General features: G+C 56.3%; 3 protein-coding genes across 3 annotated transcripts in view; 1 reads left to right on the forward strand and 2 right to left on the reverse strand.

The window, feature by feature from the left end:
• The first annotated feature begins 1466 nt into the window (after positions 1-1466).
• Positions 1467-5364, forward strand: C9H5orf15 (chromosome 9 C5orf15 homolog). Its single transcript, XM_042440461.1, has 3 exons — positions 1467-1715; positions 2031-2617; positions 3674-5364. Exons 1-3 carry the CDS (start codon positions 1628-1630, stop codon positions 3803-3805), a joined length of 807 nt encoding a protein of 268 aa, XP_042296395.1. The 5' UTR covers positions 1467-1627; the 3' UTR covers positions 3806-5364.
• On the reverse strand, positions 5281-7745 carry LOC121915873. The gene is made up of 3 exons (XM_042440463.1): positions 6319-7745; positions 6047-6157; positions 5281-5657 (listed from the first exon to the last, which is right to left on the reverse strand). Exons 1-3 carry the CDS (start codon positions 6772-6774, stop codon positions 5493-5495), a joined length of 732 nt encoding a protein of 243 aa, XP_042296397.1. The 5' UTR covers positions 6775-7745; the 3' UTR covers positions 5281-5492.
• An 869-nt stretch (positions 7746-8614) lies between these two features.
• Positions 8615-20137, reverse strand: part of PC (pyruvate carboxylase) — a 60681-nt gene continuing 49158 nt past the window's right edge. Inside the window, exons 17-26 of the mRNA XM_042439916.1 lie at positions 19590-19734; positions 17075-17581; positions 15440-15596; positions 14900-15140; positions 14213-14462; positions 12955-13199; positions 12046-12225; positions 11203-11448; positions 10930-11070; positions 8615-9818 (exon numbers count right to left, since the gene is read on the reverse strand). Coding sequence (XP_042295850.1) covers positions 9570-9818; positions 10930-11070; positions 11203-11448; positions 12046-12225; positions 12955-13199; positions 14213-14462; positions 14900-15140; positions 15440-15596; positions 17075-17581; positions 19590-19734 — 2361 coding nt within the window. The 3' untranslated portion in view covers positions 8615-9569. The remainder of the gene's footprint in view (positions 9819-10929; positions 11071-11202; positions 11449-12045; positions 12226-12954; positions 13200-14212; positions 14463-14899; positions 15141-15439; positions 15597-17074; positions 17582-19589; positions 19735-20137) is intronic.

A 20137-nucleotide genomic window follows, 5' to 3' on the forward strand; every position in this document is an offset into this window, starting at 1 on the left:
GGGTTGGTCAGGGATGGTGTGAATGGTAGCCCCCCAGAATTAAGAAGCACTCCCATTCCCACCATCCCCTTTGGCCCCCTTCGCCCTCAAGCTCTGAAACTCCCCAGCATCCTCGAGGCCTCCAGGGACGATGGGAATCGTAGTCCAAAGGGCACTCGCCATCCATCTGTCCAGCGGGAGGAAAGGAAACGGAGAACAACGGCAACATAAACAGGGTTGTGCTTTCTGTGTGTGTCTCTCTCTCTGCGTAGATTCAAGACTGTCTCCTCCGAATCCCAGGCCCAGGGTCTCCCCGGATTTGGTTCATGGATGCTCTCAAGTCCCATTAAATAGAATGACAGACAAAATGGAAGACCAAGGATTGGTATTTGACATTTATAGTGTTTTTGAACGTTTTATAATATATAATTATAAATTTAAAAAACCTAATATTAAATTTAAAAATGATGAAAATTGAAAGCAACAAAAAAACCGAAATGTAAAATTTATTTATTTATTTTAAATGTTTTTTAAATTTTCTTCCGCTGTTTCTACTGTTTAATTTTTGTCTCTTTTCCTCTTCCCTTTCAATTAAATACGAATCTTTCTCAAAGGGTTTTCAACTGAAATGATAAAATAGAATGAAATTAGAGAAAGAAAAATTTTAAAGGAATAAAAGTGAAATGAAATCAAATAAAAAATACAGAAATAAAAATAGCTAAGAATTAAAACAAAGTGAAACCTGAGAAATAAGTTAATAATAATAATAATAATTAAAAATACTGAGGATTGAAAGTAACAAAAAATAAAATGTCAATTATAAGCTTTAAAAATGCAAAACAACTTCTTTGAAGACGAAAAATGTTTTTTAAAAAGGCTGTAGCCTCGCCATGGAGCCGCTCTAGGCGTCCGCCTCTCTGTGGTAGGCCCTCTGAGACGAACTCCTAGATCGTCGCCATGGGGATGCTCTAGCCTTGCGCGTCTCTGTGGTAGGCCCTGTGAAACGAATTCCTAGAGCGCCTCCTTGGCGACGATCTAGCAATTCGTCTCAGAGGGTATATCACGGAATCGCGCAGGGCTAGAGCGTCTCCATGGCGACGCTCTAGAAAACCATTTTAGAGGGCCAGCCCTGAGAGCGAGGATGACTAGAGCGTCCGCCTGGTGACATTCTAGGAGTTCATCTTAGAGGGCCAACCACAGAGTCGAGAAAGGGTAGGGCGTCACAAAGATACGTTCTAGGAATTGCGCCTTGGAGGGCCGGCCGAGAGCTAGAGAGTCGCGTTAGTCCAGCCCGTTTCTCCCTCCCCCGGAAACATGAACCGCCGCCAGAGTACCGCGTCTTCGCAGGGGACCAAAGTCCTTCCCGTTCTTCCGTCCCCCGGAAACATGGGCGCTGCGAAATGGTGGGCCTTTCTAGAGAGAGCTACTCGCTGCTGCTCCAGGAGGACAAAGGAAAGCGGCTCTTGGGAGGCGTAGGGAGCAGCGGGGGAGGGCCGGCCCTCCGAGTCGGAGGCCCACAGCGTCGCACCGGGAATGACGGATGCTTTAGGAAAGGCCCCGCCCCCTCTCTCGCCACACCCACGCCGCCTCCTGACGTCACCACGCCCCTCCCTTCGACCGGAAGGAAGGCAGGAAGGGCCACAAGGAAATGGCGGCTTTGGCTTGGGCTCCGGGGGGCCTCCTCCTCCTCCTCCTCCCGGCCCTCGCCCTCTGCGTGGCGGCGGCGGCAGAGAACGGTGAGGCGGGTCCGGGGCCCGGGCTTCCCCTCCTTCCCTTCCCTCCCGGGGCCCCTGCTCTTTCCCTTCCCTCCGGACTAAGGCTCCTCCGCGGGGCAGGCCTTCCTGGGGCTCAGCCTCGGAGAGGCCGGGGCTTGGGCCTAGGCTGGCAGCTCCCCCCCCCCCTCCTCCTCCTCGGGGGCCTCCAGGCGCCCCTTCTCTTTCTTTGCCCGGAGGCCTCCCTTTCCCACTTTGGGAAGCGCTGCTCTAAATGGAGAATGGCTTTGACGCTGCGTTCCATAAGAATGTCTGTCTGTCTGTCCTTTCTCCATGCAGAGACCAGCGAAGGCCTCCCCTCGGAGCCTGCGCCAGGGACCCTTCCTCCCTCGCCCTCCGTCTCTCCCTCGGACGCAGCAGAGGGTGGCCCTCCTCCTTCTTCCCCGAAAGCAGGCCTCCCTTTTGCCTCTGGGCCGAGCAGTGCGGCAGCGGCTCCTGAGCCTCCCTCCGCGGCGCCTGAGACGCCCAGCGCCAATCCGGAGACGGATATTGATGTCTCTGACGACACCGATGTTGACAGAGATGACGTTACGGACAAATACTTAATGGCTAGTTCCCCGCCGGCGCCAAAGGAAACAATAGAGGTGGATGAGTATGATGAGTTTGGGGTTCCCGATGACGACCCTCAGGACAATGACCCTCAGGATGACCTTCAAGACGACCCTCAGGGTGACCAAGGGGCCTCAAGGGCCGCAGGCGATCTGGAGGATGTGCGCAGCTTCCAAAGCAAGGAGCCCTTTGCCGACGAGACGAAGGACGCGGCCTCAGTCTCAGGGCTGGAGGAGGACAGCCATTTCTTTTTTCACCTCGTCGTTGTGGCCTTCTTAGTTGCCGTGGCTTACATCACGTATCACAACAAGCGGAAGGTAAGCTGGGCTCCTTGTCAGCCTCAGAGGTGTTCGGAGTTTGCTGAGATTGCAAGGTGGCATTTGCGCTCTCTTTCTCTACTTGCGCACGTCCTCACTTTGTATTCTTCTGGGTTCTTAAAGGTAAGGACTAGGCAGAGATAAATGCAGCGCATTACAAAATGCAAGTCTGTAAAACTTATAAAGTTCAGATTAGTTCTAACGTTTAATACTAAGATCATTGATCAAGCCCCTGGAGGCTCTTGAATCACTTGCGCATGGATGCAGTAGTTAACAGGGACTCGGCAGTCAGCCAGCCTCTCGAATGCGCTTTCGTTTGGTCCAGAGGTCCCATGGCTCTGTGGGTTTTGGCAGGCGATGGCCATAGTGGAGTAGGGGGCCCTGGATCTCTTTGAACAGGACAGTGGTGCGCTTCTAAGGTCACCCTGCACTGATGCTCACAGAACGACAGCCACTGACCTGCACTAGTGCCCACTTTCCTACACATCTTTTCAGTTCCTTTGCATAGGGATGCAGTGTACTCCCCTCTCCAGTGAGAGCTGTGCACAATGGGGGTCTTGCTGACACGCGTCTGGCATGCATCAGGCCCTGAATCCCATGTGTTACGGCTGCTGCTGCGGAAAGTGGACAGGAACTGGCTGGGCTGCTTTCCCTCCCAGGCCTTGGAGTGGCCCAAACCCTGGTTCCAGCATGTTTCCCAGCCTCCCTGAGCTGTTTCTTTTTTTTGGGGGGGAATCACAGGGGGCTGCATGGAGGGGCAGCACTAGGCCTTTCTGCTCCTGCCTTGGCTCTGAGCTCATGGTGCTGCCTCTATTTCTCCTGTGTCCTCTTCCCTGGCTCTTTCCGCTGGCAATTAAATCTTCTGGCAGTGAATGAAGACAAGCAATGGTCATGACATGCTGCGTGTTTGGAAAAGAAAGCCTACAATGCTCAGAAGTCTTTTATTACTCCTTGATGGCTCATCAGCACTTTGAATGGGAAGTAAATGCTTCCCTTATTGTAAGTGTTTTTGTCGCCAGGGTCCTCCTGAGTCACTCAATGTCCTTTTCTTCACAGATCGTCTTGTTGGTTCAGAGCAGAAGATGGCGAGATGGGCTTTGCTCCAGAACGGTTGGCTATCATCGCTTAGATCAAAATGTCAACGAGGCAATGCCTTCATTAAAAATGACTGATGACTATGTTTTTTAAGCACTGCGTGATCCCAGTTTGCCTGACTGTTAATTTTCTTTGCCTTGTTTTTGGAACATTGTCTGGGCGTTTGCCACAAGCAGTGAGCGCACAGCGGTTGTTGCTCTTGCCGCCTTCCCATTCTCTGAGCCACAGGCCCTTCAGGGCCTCCATCTGGGCCAGTATTTGGCAGCCTGGGCTGGTGGGATGCCTCCTTTCTGAGCCTCCCTGGTGAGCCATGGTCCTTTCACGCCAACCCCAGCCCTGCCATTTTCATTCCCTCCCTTGCCGCCTTGTCTTCTGCCTGGAGCAGTTGCCAATGCTGGCGTAGGGCACCCCCAAAGGATAATCAGTGCTCAAGGGCCGAGTGAAGCTGGTGCCAGTGTGGTGACTCCCCTTTGAGACCGTGCCTCTGGCCTGCTTTCCCCAGACAAACCCACTGGGACGAAGCTGGGCTCCTTCTGGCCAATGCAGAACAGTCATGCTAATCTCAGATGCTCAGTCTTTGCACAGACAGGCATCTCCAGAAATGTTTTCTTCCCAACTTGGGAATCTTCCCGTTTTCCTGCACATTTCACAAATATACCAGTGATTCTGGGTGAGATTTTCTGGGATGTTTTGTTTGCCTACGAAATAATATCTTTTAAAAACCCCAAATTGTGGTAAACTTTTTCAGGCCGGAAGCAAAGGTGCAAAACAAACAAACAGAATCTGCACTTGCTTTGCCATTTTTACTTGGGGCTGTCGAAGTATTATATATATGTTACAAATGTTGAATGCGTTCAGACTTTGGGAATGGATCTAATAGTGTCTTACGTTTCACCAAAGCAGATGGTGTCGGGATGGGGCCTCTCCCCTGCTCCAAAAAAGCTTGCTTCGGAGGGAGCTGGGGGAGCCTGAGGGGCTCCATTGGGGTCTGGCCAAGGCAGTTCGCCACCAGAATGGAATGACCCAGATGCCCGCCTTGGAGCCTGTAAATAATGAACCCAATGGATTGCTTTATAATCAAGTATTGCAGTATACTTGTCCCTCCCTATTCGCTAGGGTTAGGGGCACAAGACCCCCATGAATATGGAAGCATTGCAAATAACAAAAACACCATGTGTTTACCTAAGAAGACACCTCTCTAGGGAACCTCTGTGTCTTCCAGGGCAACTCTGTGGTCAACATCCGACAGACACTGACCACAGAACTGCAACAGAGGAGCTACAAAGGCCTAGGAATTTCTAGGCCTCTCAGTAAAACGTTTAGTTAAGGTTGACCATAGAGTTGCACTGGAGGACCTAGATATTCCTAGAGAGAACGTGTTGATCAAAGCCATGAATAATCCGATCTGCAAATAGGGAGGGATGAGCGTATTCCGAAAGCGCCCGGCCTCCTGGCATTGGAAGAGCTGCAGTGGCCAAGATGTTTCCTTCGAAGGTGCGTCCGCTCAGCCTTATGACTTCCTACAAGTCATATTCTCCCAAGTAAGAAAGTGGAGAATAGACAGAACCTTCTTTGCATTAATTTTTTAATCATATTTCAACTTGTATTACTTTAATAAGATTTTTCAAATAAACTGTACTGTTGTAATTGTAGCCTGAGTCGTATATTTCCCTCAAAGAGGGGACTTTTCTTGGTGGGGATCATACGAAGCAACAATTCAGAATTGCATTTGGCCAATTGCAGGGGAAACTACAGAGCCCTCGGCATCCTCTCTGCTTTGTCAGATGAACGGTGCAGCTTCTTCTTCTCCGTCTCCTCCTCCTCCTCCTTCTGGATCAGGAACAGCATCAGGTAACAGCTGCTTGAAGGTCTCGCAGCCATCGTCTTTAATGTATGGCTCTTCATTGCCCAAAAACATGGTCACTTCTAGCCTGCACTCCAGTTTCTACACAGAGGCAAAAGGGGAGACAGGAACGTTTGACGGGGCGATTCCTCAGACTGGCACATGGCACCAGCGGGGAAGAGGAACCCTTAAGTCACACACACACCCCAAGCGGGAAAGAACCAAGCCCCTTCCGTGCAGACGCACATCCCTGGGCCCTCGCCCCTGTATTGCCTCCTCCTCCCCCAAGGACTAAAATTGGGGCTCCTGCCCTTGCTCAGGCCAGCCGTGGAGACCTGGCAGCCAGGAAGCCAAGACAGCAGGAGATGCCCACGCCAGCAGTCTGCCACGTCTGCTGCGCTGGGTGGACACTTGTGCACATGCATCCACCTTGTTGGCATCTGTAGCGGGGGAAGCATCCCTCCCACCCCCAGCTGTCCATCCTTGCTTACCGGTGCGTCAGGGGCGACCTTGCAGTCCTTGGAGTCCCACTTTGCCTGGCCTTCGGGGCATTTGGCTTCCACCAGCACCACGTTCACATGGTAAGTGCGTCCGAACACAGTCTGGAAAGAGAGGTCCCTCTCACCACCGGGGGCCTTTCCTGGGCCTTGCTGGCCAGGGCAGCCCCCTCCATCCCTCTCTGGGCCATGGGCTGCCCTCAGCCCTAGCGAAGGCGGCTCAGTTCACCTACTCAGCCGCCCTCTTCCCCGCTTTGCTGCCTTACCTCCAGCATGATGTGCGTTGGCACCCCTGGCGCCCGGGAGTAGGTCGTGTTGTGCTTCTCGTTCAAGTGGTCCATGGCCATTTGCAGCACTTTCACAGCCTGGCGGTAGAGCATGGCTCCTTGCTTTGGCCACATGAGGCTGGCCAAGCGGGAGGCGGACATCGGGGACCGGAAGTTGACCCATCCTTGGGCCGGCTGCCCCAGGAGCAGCACCAGCAGCACTGGGAGGCCCCCCAAGGCCCAAAGGCAGTGGCAGCGGTGGCCCGGCTGGGAAAGCGCCATCTTCTCTGGAGCAGGAGGCGGTGTGGCAGCCGTGGCCCAGGCCCCTCTGATATAGGGAAGGAGCCCCTCCCCGCGGGGGCATGCCCCACCTGCCCATCTGCCAGCCTGGCAGGGAAAGCAGGGCCACAAGGTCCTCCTCCCGCGCCACTTTTGTCTCCGCAGGGAAAGGAACATGTGAAGGTCAGTGCGCTTTGGGACGGAGCGGGCTTCCTCCAGGCCCTTCCACTTGGGGCCAAACTGCACCCAGGGCACCTAGAAGGGCTGGGCAGAAGGAAGGGTCTCCCTGGCCCTCAGTCGCCAGGAGCCCTTAAAGCAAGCTCCCTCTGCGGCCGAATCTCCTCCTTTGAAGCAGGCCTTAAACAGGCGCAGCCCCTGCAGCCAAAGGCAGGAGAGGGTCTTCCGGGGAGGGGCCCCTGGGCGCCATGCCCTTCGAGGGGGGCTCTGCCAGGACCCTCCCCTGGCATCCCCTGGGCTTTTGGGGCAGCCCTGGCCCTTCCCTTCCTCCCTGGCGCCAAGGGCCCAAAGGGGCAGAGGCTGTCTGGGGCCAGAGGGAGCCCTGTGCCCCGGGGACTTCCTCCTCCTCCTCCGGCAGAAGCGCAGCCTCGAGGGTCTCTGGAGGCCGGGGGCCCTTCTGCTCTTGGCTCGGGCTCTCCATTGGCAGCAGCAGTAGCAGCAGCAATAGGCCTCCCTCCCTCCCTCTGCCCTCCCCGGAAGCGGCGCTGCTGCCAAAGAAAGCCTCCTGGGGAGGGAGCGCGGTCCAAGGTAAACCCTCCGAAAGGTCAGCCTCCGATCATGAGGCAGAAAGGGCGCCTCTATCTGCCCTCTTCACTGCCGCCTTTGTCTCGGGAACCCTTCCCTTGCTTCCGCCTCAAGGGAGCCTTTGTTATGATCCCGCAGGAAGGGCCTTTTCCCAGCCTGACTCAGCCGCCTGGCTGGCTCTCCCAGAGGGACTCAGCTCTCCGCCTCCTCCGGCCCTTCCGCTTCCTCGGAGGCTCCGCCGGAGAGAGCGCTCTCGGCCAGGAAGCCCCGGCGACCGGGGAGGGAGAGAGGCCAGCGGAGCCCCTCGCAACGCCACTGGCCCCGCCCCCTCCAGGCAGCCACTCCCACCCACCACCTTCCCGCGTCACGTGCCGGGGGCCTGACCCGGAAGGGGCTTCCATCTACCTCCCTTCCGGGCGGAGACTTCCGGGAGGCAGCGGTGGGGAGGCGGGGCCGCGGGAGCCGCCGCGCTGATTGGATGCTCAGGGCGGAAGGGGCTGGGGAGTCCTTTGGGGTCCCAGCGAACTCTCCGCTCGCTCTCTCTCTCTCTCTGGGGCCCAGAAGGCCAAGGAAGCCTGGGGCCCTTCCTCCGCCCTCCAAGGCCGCCTCCTCTGCCCAGGGCCCTGCCGCGCCCCTCGGGGCCACTGGGGAAATAAACCACGACGCCTCAGGCTCCTATCGGTCCAAGCGGGTCTCGCTTCGGATTCCAGGGTCTGCGCATCCTCCCCCATAAAAGCAATTGGTCCTTGGCGGAAAAGGGCGACCAGAGGCAGCCCTCTGCGGCGGGGGTTTCCCAGCTGCAAGACTCGCATCTTTTGGGGGAGGACGAGGCTTCTCCAGGGCTCCCTCCTCAGACCTGGCTCCAAAGGAAGGCTGCAGGCAGAGATCAAGAGAGGGCCCCAAGGCAGGAGGCTGAGCCAACATCCATCAACTGCCATCTGCCGGCCTGAGAGGGAGTTGGCCAGGCAAATCCAGCTCCATCAGGACTAGCCTGGAAGAAGGAAGAGCCCTCCCTCCAATCTCTCTGCCTTGGTCCAGGCCTCCGAGGGAGAGAAGAACCACTGGACCTCATCCCCTTTCCCTTCTCCTTTTGTGTCCTGTCTTTTAGATTGTCAGCCTGAGGGCAGGGAACTGTCTGGTTAAAAATAATATCATAAGCCGCCCTGAGAGCCATTAGGGCTGAAGGGAGAGGTATCAATACCTCAATCAATCAATCAATAAACATCCATACAAAGACAACAGGAGGCAGAGAGGCTGAGGCCGAGGCTGCTTTCATTTCACTTTGTCCCTTCGGTGGGCCCTGCTTTCACCCAGAAGTCTCTCTGACATGATCCCTGGGTCCCTCGGAGGCAGTCTGTCTTCCTCTGGCTCTGCCTGGCTCATTTCTCTCTCACAGGGAAACTGTTGCTCCGTGTCTTTGCTTTGCTCCCTCACCAGAGGAATGGGAGAAGGGGGTCCGCCACGTTCCCTTCCCCTCCCACTCTTGGTGAACAACCCTGTAAACAACACACAGTCGCTTTGTCCATCGCAAAAAGGAGGGAGGGTTTGCACTTGGTTCCACACACAGCGCAAGGCAGGCATCCCCGCCAGCCTGGCGTTTGGAACTGAAATGGAGAGCAAAGGGGAGATGAAAGAGGCTAGGAATTTGGGGATGGGAGGGCCTTTTCTCAAACCCCCCCCCCCCAGCATAAGGCTATGTAAAACATGAGATTATTGGGGGGGGGGGGCAAGAAAGGCAAAGAAGAGAAAAGGTGTGTGTTTGCAGGGAAGGGGTGCCAGGTAAGTGCAGCGAAACAAGACAAAGGGGGTGCGGAGGAGGAGGGTTGTTTGCCACGCTGGTCTCGCAGGCCCAGGAAGAGTGTGCGCGTGTGCGCGGGGGGGGGGGGGCAAGGCCACTGGGGAGGAGTGGGGGGCAGCGTTGGGCAAAGGTCCCTTCCCAGGCGGGTCCCTTCCCTCCAACCCTCCCTCCCTCCTGAGTGCCAGAGAGGGCAGGGTGGCTTCTGCCATGGGAAGAAGAGCCAACGCGTAGCTCCTCACCCCCTCCCTTGTGTAGGCTAGAGTTAAGGCAAGTGTGATGGTGGGGATGCTGGCCAGGGGCCAGGGAAGGTCCGCTGGTGTGGCAGAACCAATGGCACACAGGAGAAGAGAAGCCACGGCAACCCAAGGCAAGAGGCATCCGGGTGGCTCTCTCCATTGGGGGCAGCGGGCAGTTACTCAATCTCCAGGATGAGGTCGTCCCCCTCCAGGCTCATGTCCGCCTTGACGTGGATCTTCTTGACCGTCCCACTCAGCGGGGAGTTGACCACTGTCTCCATCTTCATGGCGCTCAGGACGCAGAGCGGCTGCCCTTTCTCTATGGCCTCCCCCTCCTTCACCTTGATGTCGATCACCTTCCCGGGCATCGGGGCCCCCACTTGGCCCTTGACGTCCTTCAGGGCTTTCGGGTGGAAGTGCATCTCCTGCAGCGGAGGAGGAGGAGGAGGGTGAGGGCTTGGGCAGTCCTTGTGTGTTTGTGTGGGGAGATGTCCACAGAGAGCTCCCGGGAATAAGAACCAGAGGAGCCTCCAGGGTCACAGGAAACCAGTCTCTCTCACGGAAGATGGAGGCAAACCACAGGTGCCCCTGCCCTGGCTTTCCTTTGGGGCCATGATGAGAAAAGGGGGCTGTGGTTAGAAACCAAACATAGGGTTCTGCAACACTTTATTAGAATCAGAAATAAGAATAATCAGAACGGAGGTGGGTTTTCAGGTGCTTCAGGATGGATGGAACGGAGTCCACACTTGTGTATCTCTTACCCTAAAGAAGGGTTCTGGAGAACTACAACGCTCACAGTTTTAGCAGCCCAATAAAGGTATTACTGAACTGTGTGGATCACACAGCAGACACCTTTTTGTGACTATGGGAAATCAGAAACAGGATTAGATGATGTGGACAAGAAGGGAAATTGTGCCTCCCTGCACCCAGCCAGGGTCAACACAACCCACACGAATGTTTAAGGATGGGGCCAGAGGCCCTATGTCACCCACTTAGTGGCAAATGCGTAACTGGGCATCCAGATCTCCCTTAACCAGTAGCAACTGTTCTGCTGGGAAGCCAGCCAATCTGTGGCAGGACAAGGAGCTGGACGTTGGTGGCTGAGGGGGGTCTGGAAACCTCACCCTGCTGCACCTCAATGGGAAGCACAACAGACCTCCATCGCTTGGAGCAGTCCCTGGACTTTAAGAGGGGTCTAGGAGCATTTGCAATCACAGCAATGGCACCCCAACCATGAATACTTAACTGAATCCAGCACAATTACAGATCTCTAACTGTCAATCACAAACCTGTCACTGCAATGCCAGCCAGGGTTTTAAAGTCTTGCTAATGACAAAATGAGAAGGAAGGAAGGAAGGAAGGAAGGAAGGAAGGAAGGAAGGAAGGGAGGGGTGAATTCCAGGACTGTCTAAATTAAGCAAAGCAGGTACAAAGTAAATGCAAACTATCTGCCGTCCCAATAGACAAGAGTGAAATGCAACCCCTCCCTTTCCTCCTGGCCCTCTATGGCTCTGTCCCCAGCGCACCCCTCCTTACCTTCATGGCTTTGGTGTCCTTGACCAGGATGGAGCGGAGCTGACCGTTGAGCTCAAAGAAGACTTCCCGCTGCCCGGCCCGGTTGAGGTCCCCCAGGGCCAGGGCCTTGATGTGGAGGGTCTTCCCGCGTTCCAGCTCCACCTGTGTGTTTTGGGGGACAGTCAGCTGCAGCAGGATCCCTTGCCCTGGGAGGCTCAGTGTCAGCCCCACTTGCGTGCTTTCGGATAGGGGGACTGCTGGGGACCCCCCCGACCCCTTCCAAGCCCACTTCACCTCAAACTCTTCTGCAATCTTGGGTCCCTCCAGGAAGAGGCGGGTATTGAGACATTCAACAGGCCCAAAGTTGGCTGTGAATTCCTTGAACTCGTGGAAGACTTTGGGGTACATGGCGGCCGAGAGGACGTCTTCAGAGGTGATCTCCTCGTGCTGCTCGTTCAGCTCCTCTTCCAGCTTTGCAAAGTCCAGCGGAGGCAGGGAGGCCCCTGGGCGGCCCTCGACCCGTGGAAGGTCCTTCAACACCTGGGGGGGAGAGGAGTCAGTGCCAGAGACCCCTCCCCAGTGCAGTGGGGAATGTGAATGGCGCCTGCCTACACAGCCAGGGGGGTCCCCTTCTCTGCGCTCAGGGCCTCTTGGGGTTGGTGTGCATGCATGTGCCCCAGTGGGCTTGCCAATGGTTCCTGTGCCAGCCCACCCCCCCCATTCCTAAGTAACCACTCACTCCCAATTCCTTTCCTGGCAGAGAAGGGGCTCTGCTGCGGCTTCCGAAGACTGAGACTCCCCCCACCACCCTCAATACAGTAGGCTGACTGGTCAAGTTTGGAGGTCGACTTGATTCACAGGGAACCTTCAACATTTCTCAGAGCTCTCCACAACCGCTTAAACCAAGAAGCATCCAACGTGATGGTTTTGAAAACTGTCAAAGGACTGCCTGAGTCCCATGGGGCCGGTGTTGGCAGAAGCCCCAAATCCAGTCGGCCACCAACCCCAGTTAAGTTAGCCACCACAGCTCCCACACTACGAGCCCATTACTCTGAACAGGGCATCCTTAGCCAGCTGAGGGCTGGGCTTGCAACCCCCTCCCCTGGCTGGTTGCCCCCATTTCCAAGGGCTGGCTACCTTAGACCGGAAGGGCTCTGGGAAGCCCCCGTAGGGGATGCCAATGTAGCCCTGCAGGAACTCCACCACTGAGACGGGGAAGGAAAGCTCGTCGGCCTGGGCCTCCACCTCCTCCCGGGTCAGGTTGTTCTGGACCATGAACTGAGCCAGATCGCCCACAATCTTTGAAGACGGCGTAACCTGCAAGGAAAGGAGGATGAGACAGCAGCTGAACGCAAACTAACCCCTCCACAAAGCATCCAGCCCTTTAGACAAGTTGAGCTGGCTGGCCAGTCAAGGACCACAGAGAAAAGGGGACCAGGCATTTGAAGCCCAGGCTGTGGAGCTGGCATATGCCCCCCAAGGCAAACGGCATACGCCAGATGGGGTGCCCCATAGAGGGAGCAAGGAGCAGCCAAAGTGGCTACCTAGGAAGGGGGCCGCCTGTCCTTATTGTGGGGAGGGGATCCATGCCTCAGTCACAAGGGAGGTCTCTGCCTTGCGCCTTCTGCAGAGCACAGAGCAGTTCGAGTGAGGCAGGATTCATGTCCGTGGGCAGCAGATAGCAGGGAACCACAAAGAGGCAGCCCTGGGCCCTTCTGGTCTTGAGGGTGTATATGTATCTTCCCCCTCCCCCAGAATGAGACCCCTGTCATAATTTGGAGATGCTGTCACACAACCCAGGACTAACAAAGTGTTTAGAGCGACCCAGAGGCACCGGGGGGGGGGGGGGGGGGGGGGGGGGGGGGGGTGGCGGCCCCCCTTTCGTGCCCTCCTCTTTAGGGCCCCCAGTGCAACCACTGTCTCTGAATGCCAAGGAGACCTCCTGTTGGGTGCCATGGACACACCTCTTTTGGCAAATGGCAAAATAAAGGGGCTGTGGGGAGATGGGACAACCCCCAAGGCCGCCCCCAAGCTCCATCCGCCTACCTTGATGAGGTCCCCGAGGAGCTTGTTGGCCTCCACATAGGCCTTCTTCACCTGCTTGAACTTGTTCCCCAGCCCCATGCTATGGGCCTGGAAGTGGAGGTTGGTGTACTGGCCCCCAGGGATCTCGTTCTCGTAGACGTCAGCGTTGCCGGACTTCATGGTGGCCGTGCAGTCGAAGGAAGCGTAGAGGCCCCTGGCCATCTCCCAGTACTCACTGTAGTCAAACACCTTCTCCATCTGGATGCCTGTGGCAGAGGACAGAGCAGCAGGTGGAAACGTCATCCTGTGAGCCCCTTGCCCCCTGGGAGGCAGAAGTCAGGAGCCACCCGCCACCAAATGCCATGTCTTCAGGGAGGTTCCCAGCTGAGAGTGGACTCAGAGTGTGTTTGATGCAGGAGTGCTGGTTCCTGCCCCCACTCTTGTATTTCTGTTTTGTCTTGTCCTTTCATGTAAATATTGGCCGGGGGGGGGAGGGGGGAGCATTGACAACAGAAATAAAGGTTTCTAAATCTCTTCCTCAAACTTCGGTAACAAAATACTTTCAGCCCTGGCCATCCTCAATGAAGACCAGGATGGTTCCACCACTAGAAGGCAGAATAAAAGACTTCCCAAACGGCAGAGTTCCCACATAAAAAGGCCATGGAGTGTCTTATTTGAGGGTCATGTTTATTTCAGCAGGCCTTTGACCCCTTCTGCTTTGGGGGGAGCAGTTTTCGGTTATGAAAGACACTCAGCACTCTTTGTTTAAAAAGGGGTTCAGATCATTCAACTGGAATAATCCTTGCAATGGCCAAAGTTGCAATTAAACACTGTTGGGTGGAGTGCAGAGATCCTGAACCAGCTCCTCTGCTCTTCTATCTGTGTGTCTCTCTCTGTGTTTATCTAGGTGCACATGCGTGTGCACATGTGAGGGATTGAGTTTTGGTCTGGTCTACCATTCTAGCAGCAAGAGGAGACTCCAGCTTCCATTATTGTTTTAATGACCTTCTCTGTGACACAAAGTAAAGTGTTTGTCTCTGCTAACTTGCAATCGAGTGAGTTAGGACATTTCTACTTGAGACGCTAGGATGGTTGCTGTAATTCTGAAAGAACACTGCCAGGGATTTTCGTGCAAGAGACCATTCATAGCCAGCTTCTCCTTCTTGGAGACTCCATGGGCTCCCAACTGTGTCCCCATGGTGCTTCTCCTGCTTCCCTTGCAGCCCAGTCTTGCCCACCTGCCTACCTCTGCCCTGTGCCACCCTTTTCTCCTCCACACCTGTGTCATGCTCAGTCCCGCGGGTGCAGGCCACCATGGCGCCCATGCTGGGTTGGGAGGTCATTCCAGACATGGCATCCACTGCCACGTCCACGATGTCAGCCCCAGCGGCAGCGCAGGCCAGCATGGAGGCCACACCGGCCCCGGAGGTGTCATGGGTATGGATGTGCAGAGGGACGTTGGGGAAGTGCTCCCGCAGGGCCCCCACCAGCATGGAAGAGGCCTGAGGCTTCAGGACACCCGCCATATCCTGCAAGAGAAAGCCGGGGAGGCTGAGGAGGAGTGAAAGGAGGGGGAGGCATGCCGGGAGGGCACAGAAAGAGGAGGAGAGTGGGAGGGCCTGCACAGACCATCGCAGCAGAAGCAATGGAGGGAGAAGCAGGGGAGCCACCTCCTCCCCCCCAGTTCTGTGGAACCCACCCCCTTCCAGACTGGAGCCCTGAGGATGAGAGAGGCTCATGTGCTTTGCACTATCACCACCTCTGGCATCTTGCACTGCTGAGCCAGGAGAGGTGGCACGGCTCTCAGTCTTGACCTTATTTGCTCCCCAAAATCAAGAAAGGAGAAAGTCACTGTGAGGAAGAGGGGCTGGAAGCCTTTCCTCTGGTGCACCACCACATCTGATAGATGTAGGGACATCTTGCGCATGCGCCCACACCCAGACCCACCCGCCTTCTTCCCCCATACCTTGATGGCCAGGATGTGGGTGCCGGCTTTGACCAGCTCCTCGGCCAGGTTGATGTAGTAGTCCAAGGTGTACTTGGTCCGGCTGGGGTCGGCCACATCCCCCGTGTAGGAGATGGCAGCTTCCACCACACCCCCCGCCTGCCCAGCCGCCTCCATTCCCAGCAGCATGTTGGGCAGGTAGTTGAGGGAGTCAAACACCCGGAATATGTCCATCCCATTCTCCTTGGCCACTTGGCAGAACCTGGGAGAGGAAGGTGGAGGGGTGAGAAGATGGCAGGATGATGGCAGGCATAGCTTTTCAGTATTTCTGAGATACAATGCAATATTTTTATTTATCCTCTGACTCTGGCTGCCTCCACCCACCAGTTCAACCAAATGTCCAAATGCCACCAGGGCCCCACTGAATCCATGGGGCTGGCCTCCCTGCTGAGTCACTGTTCCCCAGATGAGCCATGGGTCTGCTCTGGTGGGGACTGAAGCCTGAGCAGGAAAGGCTCAGCTGGCCTGGGCTTGGAGGGCTGGGGGCAGCAGGGTCCTTACTTGAAGACAGAGTTGTCTGGGTAGTTGGTGTAGCCGACGGCGTTGGCCCCCCGGAGAAGCATCTGGAAGGGGATGTTGGGGATCAAGTCACGGAGCTCCTGTAGCCGGCGCCAGGGACACTCGTAGAGGAAGCGCATGGCCACGTCAAAGGTGGCACCTGAGGTGGGGAGGGGGAGTGAGAGGCACAAGGTTGTGAGAGATTTTGGGTCACAGACTCACCAAGGGTGCCATGGTCTGGACAAGAACCAAGAAAAGAACCCAGAGCATGTGCAGAGTGCAACCTCTCCCTGCCCCAACTCACACTGCACCATACAAACTCCAGGACAATCCCAGGCTAGGAGCTAGAAGCTGCTTGGGGGCAGTTTACCAGACCCCTCTGGCCCATCAGCCAAACCCAGGATCCAGCAGAAGGGTGAAACTGGCCCCCAGTGGCTTACCAGAGTCATGGAGGAAGCTTGCTAGCTGCTGCAGTATGGAGTTGGTCAACGGGTAAGAACACCCCGCTCCTTGGAGCCGACCACAGAGCACAGACCCCACCTCACCTCTGAGCTTTCTAGCAGCCTGGCCCAAGGCCTCCCTCGCCCAGGATCAGGGGGTCTTCCAGGGGCCTCCCTTCTGGTGGATTCTGGCTGAGGGCTGACTTAGCAATCAGCCCAAGGAAGGCCACTAACTCTGTAGGAAGGGGGTCTTATGGGCTGGACCATTTGGCTTGCACCTGGATGCAAGAAGTGCCATCAAACTTGTGCAAAGTGCTGGGCAGAGAGGCTGCAATACTTTTGGCCAGCTGAGACGAGATGCTGTGGAGGACAGCCAGTTTGGCAGCCAGAGCCACCAGCCTTCCCTTTGCATGGCTCTAGAGTGGGATTTCTGGGCTTGCGCACAGAGCTGCCTTGGAGGAGGTGTCCAGACATTCACTTCTGAATCACATCAACAACTGAACCAATTCACACCCATAGCCTCTGAGGTCACCATTAGCCTTTTCCACTGCCACCTCCCCCAGAAAGAGCCTTTGCCTTGCCTTATTTTGCAACCAGAGATGGATCAGTGGGGAGGGGGCCAGGGGAAGGATATCGTGCCCTCCCCCCGACTCTTCTCCTCCTTCGCCAGCCACATGCCTAGCTTGACAGGAAAGGAGGCCAAGAGTGGGTATGCAAGCAAAGATGCCCAGCAACAGCCCTGACTCCCACTTTGCACCCAACTCTGATGATCCCACCCCATAAGCTTCCTTGCTCCCCTTCCTTGTATTTGATTCTTTCATAAAAGGGGTGATACTTTTATCTTGTTGCTGGCGGCTGGTTTGAGAGGGACCTGGCTTTTTTAGTCACTTTCCCCAGTTCTATAAAACATCAGGGACCCTGTAGAAACAATTGCCACAGCAGCAACAACTGCACATCTTAAAAACTCTGCCAAAGTTTGAATGTAAGCTGAACCTTCCGCTCAAGCTCAGGGGTGTTGCCCCTTCCTCGTCTCTCCTCACAGGAGGCTTCATCTTCTGCTGTAAGAGGAAAAGGGATGGCGCCTGGGGATGTGAGAGAGCCAGAGAGATTGTAGGCCAACCTAAGAGGGGATAGGGACCCCCAGCAGGTCCCCCTGACCTTCCTAATGACTAGAAGCCTCTTCAAGGAGGGCACTCACCTCCCCAATTCTCCATGCTGAAGAGGTTGCTGAAGTTGTGGGCCACGAAGGGTGCAATCTTCTTCAGGTCGTGGGTGCGAACGCGGGTGGCCAGCAGCGACTGGTGAGCATCTCGGAAGGTGGTGTCCATCAGGAGCAGTCCTTGGTGGTGCCGAATGGCCTTGGCAAAGCCTGCAGGGCCCTCGCGGAGGAGGACGTCCCGGAATCCTGTGGGCGGCTGGCCTGTTAAGGAGACCCAGGGCAGGGGGAGAGAGGCAGGGTGAAAGGGGGGTTGAGGCGAGAAAAGATCCCCGTGCCTCGTCTGTTGCACAAAGTGCCCAGACCCCCATTCGTGTAGATTGCTCAGTCTGTAGCATGCGTGGCAACCCGGTGGCTTATGACTGGTGATGGAGCTCCTGCCCGCCAGCTTCCCTGCCGAGGCCCCCATCCGGCTGTGCATGCTTCCCTGCTGAGTTCTGGCATTACAGAGGTCTCTGTCGCGCGTCAGAGGCCCAGCCAACACTCCTTGTTAGCTGGCAGCTGCTGGGCCCCAGGGCTGGCACATGGGGGGTGTGGGGTGTGCTGTGCGCAGGAGGCACTGCTTCTTAATGGTGCCGTTCCTTAATCTCTCCTGCTTATGAAGCGTTGAGGGTGAGCTCTTTGGGGGTCTGGGGCATTGTTGTTTTAAAAAAGAAAATACACACATCATGAGTTTAGCCATTGGCTCAGGGGAAATTTAACAAGATTTAAACATCCTTATTTCATTCTCTTAATGCTTGGCTTAGGTTGGGGATTAGCTGCTGACAAAGAAAATAAACTGCCATAATAACGATACGAGGCTGGAATCCGATATAATTAAACGGAGCCTCATGTATCAATCACAGAAAGCAGCAAGGCTGTAAATCAGGCAGCCATTATATTCCCACCCGACCTTCTCCCTCTACCCCCCACTGGAGATTTCAACACAGCTGGCTCTTTATGGCCAGAGGAAGGCAGGGCAGGGATCTACTAGAAGGATCTTGATCCTCCCTCGAACCCTCGAAAGAAAAATGGTCATGCAAAGGCAGCCCATGGCAAGCCCTCCAATGGCATGACTGTGGTACCAAGTGTGTGTGTGTGTGTGTGTGTGTGTGTGTGTTGAAACACCCTGCTGGATCTACAAAGCCCTTTTAGGATTTTTTTTTGGGGGGGGCTGTGTGCCAAGCATGGGTGAGACCTCTGTGGGTCTATCCACTGCCTGCAGAGTGGTCAGCACTGGATGAGGGCATTCTGTCCCAGAGACCCGAGTGTTGCCAGGGCAAGAGCCTGCTTTTCTGGTTCCACACAGATCTTGATTTCTTTGGGAGCAGAAAGGCTGGATGGAGCCAGGGCAAGGGCTGAATGCCCTCCCCTTGACCAGCAAGTCAGAATGCCATGGAGGAGACCACTTGCCAAGGGAGCACCAGGGAATGGCACGACTGGGCATCTCTGGAGTAGCACCTGCTTGTTTGGAGTGTGGCCTTTTGCTTCTTGCCTCCCCAGAAAGAGAGAGAGAGACAGAGAGGTGGTGGCAGCTCAGAGGGGCTCAATAAGAATTTGCGCCTGGGTGCAGGTGTTGTTCCCAAGCAGGCCTTTAGCTCTGTGCCTGTCTATCAGTTTGGCCTCCCTCCCACAAACAAGGCTCCCACAAACAAGTTCCTCTGCTGAGAAGGGTGGCACCCTGTGCCTGCTTGCTCTGCAGGAAGGCTCAACTGGCAGTCAATGGGTCGGGGGGGGGGGGGGGGGGGGGGCAGGGCCAAGGCCACGGCGGGGGGGGGGGGGGGGGGGGGGGGGAGAGCAAGCTACAGCTAAGTCCACACAGTGAGATGGGGCCTGGGGTTGCTGCTGGCAACAGCACAAAGGCAGACAGGTAGGATGGCAGGACGGCTGAGCCAATGCATGCCACACGGTTGTTCCGGGGAATCGCAGCATCATGCCATGGAAATTGAGAGGGAATTGCAACTGTTCTTGGCATTCCTGCTGGCACAAATTGGGCACCAATGCATGCACATCAGTGGCCTTGCAGCTGTGACAGGAACTGCCTCTGGAACCGGAGTTCTTATGCTGCCATTCCAGAAAGCAATAGGTTGTCAGGGGTGTCTGTGACCACCATGCCCAGACAGACAGTGAGGCAAGGCCAGCCCATACCTCTGGGAGGGGTATAATGTTCATGGCAGCCGCAGAGGACCTTCCGTCTGGGGGTCAGGCTGTTTACTGCAGCTAATGTTGCACAGTGCATTGGGGTCCGGAGTGACCATGTGCCTGCGCTTTGGGCAACCTGCCCTGCCACAGCCTCCACAGGCAGTTCCTGGGGTGCTGGCAGTCGCCCCACTTCCTCCTGGCTTCTGCCTGAGAGGGCCCCCACCTAGGGATGCCATAACCTGGCGGCCCCCATGACAAACCTGCTTTTGGGGGCCCCCTCCCGGTCCCAGTCTGGTTTGGCCCCCAGCCCCTGGTTCAGGGCCCACGCAGCGCCAACCCACCTTCCCCTGCCTCCCTGCATGGCCGCGCCACCCACCTCCTCCGTTCCAGGCTGTGCGGCCGTGTGGAGGAAGCGAAGGAGGAGGCGAAGGAGGAGGCGGTGCGCAGGGGGAGGCGGGCGAGGGTGGCACGGGCGTGCGCAGGAGGTGCACCTCCTCCTCCTCCTCCTCCTCCATTGCAGGCTGCGCCAAGCAGAGGAGGCGGCAGAGGTGCCTGCCTGGCTTGGTGCTATCTGCGCGCGTGCGTGCACCAAGGCAGCAGGCACTGGCAAGCAGCCACCACCACCTCCTCCACCTGGCGCGCCTCTGCGCTGGGCACTTCCTTGGGCCCGGGAGGCGGAGGCAGAGGAGGAGGCTGAGGTGGAGGTGGGTGGCTGCCTGCCTCCTGCCTTGGAGTGCGGGCGGGGGGGGAGTGCGCCAAGGCAGCCACCCACCTCCTCCTCTGCTTGGGCCTGGGCTGGGAGGCAGAGGAGGAGGAGGAGGGAGGAAGGAGGGAGGAAGGAAGGGAGGAGGAGGAGGGAGGAAGGAAGGAGGAAGGAGAGGAAGGAGGGAAGAAGGAAGGGAGGAGGAGGAGGGAGGAAGGAAG

Source organism: Sceloporus undulatus, chromosome 9 (genome assembly GCF_019175285.1).
Source record: "Sceloporus undulatus isolate JIND9_A2432 ecotype Alabama chromosome 9, SceUnd_v1.1, whole genome shotgun sequence".
Lineage (NCBI taxonomy): Eukaryota > Metazoa > Chordata > Lepidosauria > Squamata > Phrynosomatidae > Sceloporus > Sceloporus undulatus.